At 41.4% G+C, this 8,232-nt stretch overlaps 1 protein-coding gene across 1 annotated transcript; it reads left to right on the top strand.

Moving 5' to 3' along the window:
• Positions 1–1,929: 1,929 nt before the first annotated feature.
• LOC112919061 (proline-rich protein 32-like) lies at positions 1,930–2,902 on the top strand. Its single transcript, XM_025997402.2, is given in 2 exon segments — positions 1,930–2,178; positions 2,181–2,902. Coding segments are annotated over 2 exon segments (897 nt in total). The 5' UTR covers positions 1,930–2,003.
• Positions 2,903–8,232: the final 5,330 nt, after the last annotated feature.

Genomic DNA, 8,232 nt, shown 5'->3' with positions numbered 1-8,232 from the left:
ACAGCCCTACCTTTTACTAAAAAGTACCCATTCCTGACCATCTAGTGAGCCTTACTAGAGAATCCAGACAACTGTGTAGCCCATCCTGTACCCTCAGTTGGGTAGGCAACTAAACCAGGAGTCCTATCCAAGCATTCTTAGTCATGGCACAACGCCTATCCCTGATTTCAAAGTTCAAATAGTTGCCTTGCTCCAAAATAAACCACAATAGCATGCTCTACCTGCCCAAGAATATTACCATCACACACCCAGTAACTCAAAATTAGTTGACTGGCAAAGATCTGTCTCAACCAAAGTATGTCTGTAAAGTCTGGAAGAGGAACCTGATTACTCAAATGCACAGAAGCCAACATATGAAAAATGAAAAAATCAAGTAAATAATATACCAGCAAGGAAACTAATAAAGCTCCAATAACTGACTCTAAAGAAATGGAAATCTATGAACTGTCAAAGAATTCATAATAATCCTCCAAAGGAAGTTTAGCAAACTACAAGAGCATAGAGACAGAAAACTAAAAATAGGAAAATAATTCATGAACAAAATGAGAAGTTTGACAAAGAAATGAAAATCATAAAAACCCCACCCAAACCAAAACAGAAATCCAAGACATGAAAAATGCAATAACTGACCTGAAGAATTCAATGAGAGGTTTCAAATGCAGACTTGACCATGCAGAAGAAGCACCCAAGAAATATTTTCTAAGATATACCATAAGTTACATCATAGAAAAGGTCTCAGCAAATTCAAGACTGAAATCATACCAAGTACCTTCTCTGAATACAGCTGCATGAAACTAGAAATTAATAACAAAAGGAAAACTGGAAAATTCACAAATACAAGGAAAATTAACATTCCCAAACAATCAGTAAGTCAAAAAAGTTAAAGGAGAAACTAAAGAGTTTCTTGAAACAAATGAAAATGGAAAAAAAAAATGGAAACACAATATTCCACAACTTATGAGATGCAGCAAAAGCAGTTTTAAGAAGAAACTTCATAAATCAATTTCTATATTAAGAAACAAGAGGGCACCTGTGGGGCTCAGTGGTTGAGCATCTACCTTTGGCTTAAGTTATGGTCCTGGAGTCCTGGGATGGAGTCCCATCTTGGGCTTTCTGCAGGGAGCCTGCTTCTCCCTCTGCCTGTGCCTCTGTCTCTCTGTGTCTCTCATGAATAAATAAATAAAATCTTAAAAAAAAAGAAACAAGAAAGATCCAAATAAACAATCCCAGCTCCACACCTTATAAAACGAGGAAAGAAACACAGAACCCAAAGTTAGCAGAAGGAAATAATAAAGATTAGATAAGAAATAAGTAAAATAGAGAACAGAAAAACAATAGGAAAGATTAACCAAACTAAGAGTTGGTTCTTCAAAAAAGATAAACACAATTGATAAATGCTTAGCTAATCTAACTTGGGGAAAAAAGAGGACCCAAGTCAACAGAATAATAAATAAAAAAGGAAACATAATAACTAATACCAAATAAATGAAAAACTCATTCAAAGCCAGACTTATGCAATACCAAAACCAAAGACACCAAGAAAGAAAGAAAGAAAGAAAGAAAGAAAGAAAGAAAGAAAGAAAGAAAGGAAAGAAAAAGAAAGGGTGGCCCAGCGGTTTAGCGCTGCCTTCAGCCCAGGGCATGATCCTGGAGACCCAGATCAAGTCCCATGTCGGGGTCCGTGCATGGAGCCTGCTTCTCCCTCTGCCTGTGTCTCTGCCTCTGTGTGTATGTGTGTGTGTGTGTGTGTGTGTGTGTGTCTCATGAATAAATAAAATCAGAAAGAAAGAAAGAAAGAAAGAAAGAAAGAAAGAAAGAAAGAAAGAAAGAAAGAAAGAGAACTCCAAATCTAGAAAGAAGCAGTTGGTCCCTGACTTCATTCGAGTAGCCAAGCTGCTCTAAAGCAGAAGCACAAGTCCTCTCTCCAGACTGAGCTGGCCTATGTGGGCATTCAGCTGGTTTTCTACATTATCTCACGAAGGTTTTCCTGATCAACTTTCTCCATGGCTTGTATTGAAAATGTCCTTGGTGGGCACGCCCCTTCACCCAGTGGAGTAGTTGCAAATGAGTGTGGGATCCGGGAGCCGCACCCCGACGACGTGTCTCTCCAGTGTTCCAGTTCCATGCCGAAAGGCGATGTGGAGCCTTGGGGCCACCATCGCGTCCTGCTGAGACCCCCCCCAATGTGCTGACTGACCTGGGGAGAGAGCAGCTGGAGCGCCCCTCTGAGACCGCAGGAGCCTGCATTCCTGTCGACAGTTCCAGAGCTCACAAACACCCCTATGGGCCACCACCTGCTGTTGCGGAAGAGTCCCTAGCAACAGCAGAAGTAAATAGCTCAGAGGGGCTGGCAGGCTGGAGGCTTAGGGGACAGGATTCTATTAATGTGTCCCAGGAATTCTCTGGCAGCCCTCCCGCACTGATGATAGGGGGGGCAAGGGTCAGCAGTGGGGGCACCAAGAGAGGTGGCAATAATGCAAAGTTATACATGGCTTTGCCACGAGGTCAGGGGTTCTTTCCACCCAGGGGTCCACAAATAAGAGCCCCCCCACATATCCCCACAATTAGATCAGGGGTAATTATGGAGCTGCCTCTAGGAAATACAAGAATGGCTAGCAAGGAAAGGCTGGCTCATGTTTCTTTCCCACAGGGAGGCCCGTGGCACCCCGTGGAAAATTGGCCAAGGTCTCTCCCCTTGTCTTCCAGTACTCCCGGTTTACCTTCTCGTCCTACTGCTCATTGCTTTATATCTCCTCGACCTCCGAGTTTCAGTCCATTTCTTGCTATGCCTATTGCTTTTGCTCCACCCCCGATATTTGGTCCTCCGTTGCCTTCTTATTTTGCCAATTTTCCTTCCTGGGGTATGCCGGCTCCTGCGCCCTCAAACAGAGAGAACAACTGAGGACAATAACTGGAGAGGGAAAAAGGGTTGGAGGGAAAAGGTGAAAATTACTCATTTACGTTTTTATATTTGAAACCCCCTACCCTCTTAAACTTTGTTTAGCACTGATGTGCCTTACATGATTGAAGATTCAATAAAAATTCTAAAGTTTGAAAAAAAGAAAGAAAGAAAGAAAGAAAGAAAGAAAGAAAGAAAGAAAGAAAAAAGAAAAAAAGAAAAAAAAGCAAGCAAGCAAATTACAGGCTAATATCCATGGGTAAACACAGATGCAAAAATCCTCAAAGAAATATTAGCAAACCAAACTCAATAGCAAAAGCATACACCACAATCAAGTGGCATTTATTCCAGGGATTCAAGAATGGTTCAGTAGCCACAAATCAAGAGGGGGGCAAGATGACGGAGGAGCAGGGTCCCCAAGTCACCTGTCCCCATCAACTTACCTAGATAACTTTCAAATCATCCTGAAAACCTACGAATTCAACCTGAGATTTAAAGAGAGAACAGCCAGAACACTACAGAGAGAAGGGTTTTCGCTTCTAGCAAGGTAGGAAGGCAGAAAAAAATAAAATAAAATAAAAAAGAATCAAGTGAAGGAGGAGCCCCAAGAGGAGCCAGGCTAAGGTGGGGTTGGGGGGGCTGCGAGAGCCTCTGGGACAGGAAAGCCCAGCCCCGGAGAAGCAGGAACTTTAAAACTCCACACCGGATTCTTCCCGGAGGGAAAGGCGCTCAGCAAGGAAATCAAGCAGAATCGCAGGAGGGGCAGTGGAGCCTCCAGTCTCCCCAAGTCACTAATAGAAGAAATGCGCCTGGGCGGCAGCACACCGCACACCGTAGGCCGAGCTCAGTAAAGGGCTGGAGTGCACCTGGTGGGGCCTCGGGGAAAAGCCCGGTCAGGGCTGCCTTCGGGAGCCGTGGCCCCAGGAGCGCAATTCCAGAGGTGCAGGCCCCGGAGCCCAGGGCCCCAGGGGACAGAGCCCAGGATCCTGTGCTCCCCCCAGGACCGGCGGAGGCGGGGAGGACTCTCCTGCAGCTGGGCGCCCCGAGCTGTGCAGATCAGTGCCCCCCGCCCCCGGAGCATCCAGGCCAGCGCAGACTGGGGGCTGTGGTAGTTACTCTGGGAGCTGACTCCAGGGCTGGAGAGCTGGCTGACACCCGTGGGGTTGTTACTCCTTGGGTCACCCTATGCCTGGGAGAGGCAGGGCCGCCAGGGAACAGAGGCCTCACGGGATAAACAGCTCCCACTGAGCCCAGCACCCTGTAGGGGGTGGGGCAGCTCCCCCAGGTGCACACACCTGAGAATCAGCACAGCAGGCCCCTCCCCCAGAAGACCAGCTGGAAGGACAGGGGAAGAGCAAGTTCTTGACTGAACAGCTCTGGAAAGCTCCAGGGGAGGTCGAAGGATTTACAGTATATAGTACTAGAGGGGACCCCTCCTTTTCCCCCCCTTTTTCTAGTATAACTCATTTTTATATAAGACTAAAAATTTCCAATATTTCTCTTTTCCCACCTTAACTACAATATTTTACAATCTCTTCATTTTTAAGTTTCTTCCATTTTGACTTTAATAATTCTACAATTACAGGTATTAGATATATTTTCCACTTGTAGATTCCCTTTGACATAATTTAATCTTGGGAGATATACAAGATATGGTTTTTTTGTTTTGTGTTTTTTGTTTTCTCTGCCCATTTTGTTCTACAATGGTGGAATACCTTCTAAAACATGACCAGCATGGTATACCGTGCTGGTTCATTCTATGAGATTACATTCTCTCTTCATTCCCATTCTGCCCCCCTCTTTTACCTTGTTTATGTTTTGGTAGTCAATGTTGGAGCCTTCTACAAGTATTTCTGGTTTATATAAATTTGGGACTGAGCATCTTCTAACATACAGAACTTAATACACTCAGAACCAAGAGGATCACCCTCTAGGACCCCTCAGGTAGACTACATTCTCCCTCCACTACAACTTCTTTACTACCACCATTTCCCAGTTCCCCTCCCTTTTCTCTTCTTTTTTTTTTTTTTCTTTACGTTTGCCTTTTTTCTTCTTTTCTTCTTCTTCTTTGGGATTCTTGGCCTTTTATTTTTTACTACTTTGTTTTAAAATTTGTTTTTCACTTTAGTGGTCCTTTTGTTTTATTTCATTCTGATCTTTGTTTTAATTTTCTGGGCTCTGACCTCATCAGAATCATCTAGGGTGAAATTTACTTAGGTTGTGGTTGATATTCTTGACTCAACCAGCTTATACAGCCACTCTGCACTGAATAAGACTAGAAGGAAAGAAGAAAGAATCAAAAACAGTATTCCCTGCTACAGAGTTACAGAATATGGATTACAATTCAACGTCAGTCAGCCACTTCAGTAGCACAATTTTAAAGCTACTAGTGGCTCTGGAAAAAAGCATAAAGAATTCAAGAGACTTCATGACTGCAGAATTTAGATCTAATCAGGCTAAAATTAAAAATAAATTAAATGAGATGCAATTCAAACTGGAGGTCCTAACGAGAGTTAATGAGGTGGAAGAAAGAGTGAGTGACATAGAAGACAAGCTGATAGCAAGGAAGGAGCTGAGGAAAAAAGAGAAAAACAATTAAAAGACCATGAGGAAACGTTAAGGGAAATAAATGATAGCCTCAGAAGGAAGAATCTACATATAATTGGGGTTCCAGAAAGCACCGAGAGGGAAGGGGGCCAGAAAGCATATTTGAACAAATCATAGCTGAGAACTTCCCTAATTTGAGGAAGGAAGCAGGCATTCAGATCCAGGAGATAGAGAGGTTGCCCCCCCCAAAAAAAATCAATAAAAAAACATTAAACACTTTGACATTTAATAGTGACACTTCCAAATTCCAAAGATCAAGAGAAAATCCTAAAAGCAGCGAGAGAAAAGAGATTCTTAACTTATATGGGGAGAAATATTAGATTTACAGCAGACCTCTGCACAGAGACCTGGAAGGCCAGAAAGGGCTGGCAGGATATATTCAGGGTCCTAAATGAGAATAACATCCAGCCAAGAATACTATAACCAGCAAGGCTCTCATTCAGAATACAAGGAAAGATAAAGAGCTTCCCGGATGGGCAGAAACTGAAAGAATATGTGACCACCAAATCAGCTCTACAAGAAATAATAAGGGGGACCCTGTAAAAGAAAGAGGAAGCCCAAAGAAATAATCCACAACAACAGAGACTGAATAGGTATTACAATGACACTAAATTCATATCTTTCAGTAGTTACTCTGAACATGAATGGGCTAAATTATCCCATAAAAAGATGCATGGTTTCGGACTGGATAAAAAAGCAAGACACATCTATTTGTTGTCTACAAGAGACTCATTTTAGACCTAAGGACACCTCCAGCCTGAAAATGAAGGGGTGGAGAACATTTACCATTCAAATGGTCCTCAAAAGAAAGCTGAGGTAGCAATCCTCATATTAGATAAAGTTCATACCAAAGACTGTAGTAAGAGATGAAGAGGGACACTACATCATACTTAAAGGGTCTAACCAACAAGAAGACCTAACAATCATCAATATTTATGCCCCTACTGTGGGAACTGCCAAGTATATCAGTTATTAACCAAAGTGAAGAGATACTTAGATAATAATACACTAAGAGTAGGGGACTTCAACACAGCACTTTCAGCAAATGACAGATTTTCTAAGCAAAAGATCACCAAAGAAACAAGGGCCTTAAATGATACACTGGACCAAATATATTTCACAAATATATACAGAACAGATATATACAGAACTTTTCATCTGAATGCAACGGAATACACATTCTTCTCAAGTGCATATGGAACTTTCTCCAGAATAGACCATATACTGGGTCACAAATCAGGTCTCAACTGATATCAAAAGATTGAGATTGTGCCCTGCATATTTTCAGACCACAATGCTTTGAAACTAGAACTTAATCACAAGAAGAAATTTGGAAGAAATTCAAACACATGGAGGTTAAAGAGCATCCTACTAAAAGATGAATGGGTCAACTGGGGAATTAGAGAAGAATTAAAAAGATTCATGGAAACGAATGAAAATGAAGATACAATTGTTGAAAATCTTTGGGATACAGCAAAAGCAGTCCTAAGAGGGAAATATATTGCAATACGAGCAATCCCTCAAAAAATTGGAAAAAACTCAAATACACAAGCTAACCTTGCACCTAAAGGAATTGGAGAAAGAAAAGCAAATAAAACCTACTCCAAGCAGAAGAAGAGAGATAATAAAGATTCGAGCAGAACTCAATGAAATAGAGAACAGAAGAAATATAGAAGATGTCAACAAAACTAGGAGTTGATCTTCAAATGAAACAATAAGATAGATTTACCATTAGCCGGGCTTATTAAAAGGAAAAGAAAAAAGACTCAAATTAATAAAATCATGAATGAAAGAGATCACAACCAAACCAAGGAAATACAAACGACTTTAAAAACATATTATGAACAGCTATATGCCAGTAAATTAGACACTCTAGAAGAAATGGATGCATTTCTGGAAAACCACAAATTACCAAAACTAGAACAGGAAGAAATAGAAAACCTGAACAGGCCAAAAACCAGGGAGGAAATTGAAGCAGTCATCAAAAACTCCCAAGACACAAAAGTCCAGGGCCAGATGGCTTCCCAGGGGAATTCTCTGAAACGTTTAAAGAAGAAATAATACCTATTCTACTAAAGTAGTCTAAGGGATAGAAAGGGATGGAATACTTCCAAATTCGTTTCATGAGGCCAGCATCACCTTAATTCCAAAACCAGACAAAGACCTCACCAAAAAAGAAGAATTATAGACCAATATCCCTGATGAACACAGATGCAAAAGTTCTCAACAAAGTACTAGCCAATAGGATCCAACAATACATTAAGAAGATTATTCACTATGACCAAGTGGGATTTATCCCCCTGATACAAGGTTGGTTCAACACTTGTAAAACAATCAACATAATAGATCATATCAACAAGAGAAAAAACAAGAACCAGATGATCCTCTCAATAGATGCAGAGAAAGCATTTGACAAAATACAGTATCCATTCCTGATCAAAACTCTTCAGAGTGTAGGGATAGAGGGAACATTCCTCAGCATCTTAAAAGCCATCTATGAAAAGCCCACAGCAAATATCATTCTCAATAGGGAAATACTGGGAGGCTTTCCCCTAAATTCAGGAAGAAGACAGGGATGTCCACTCTCACCACTGCTATTCAACATAGTACTAGAAGTCCTAGCCTCAAGCAATCAGGCAACAAAAAGAAATAAAAGGCATTCAAATTGGCAAAGAAGAAGTCAAACTCTCCCTCTTTGCAGATGACATGATACTGGACATAGAAAA

The sequence above is a fragment of the Vulpes vulpes genome, chromosome X (genome assembly GCF_048418805.1).
Source record: "Vulpes vulpes isolate BD-2025 chromosome X, VulVul3, whole genome shotgun sequence".
Classification (NCBI taxonomy): domain Eukaryota; kingdom Metazoa; phylum Chordata; class Mammalia; order Carnivora; family Canidae; genus Vulpes; species Vulpes vulpes.
The sequence above is the reverse complement of the archived record's forward strand: the minus strand, read 5'-3'. Positions and strand labels throughout refer to the sequence as shown.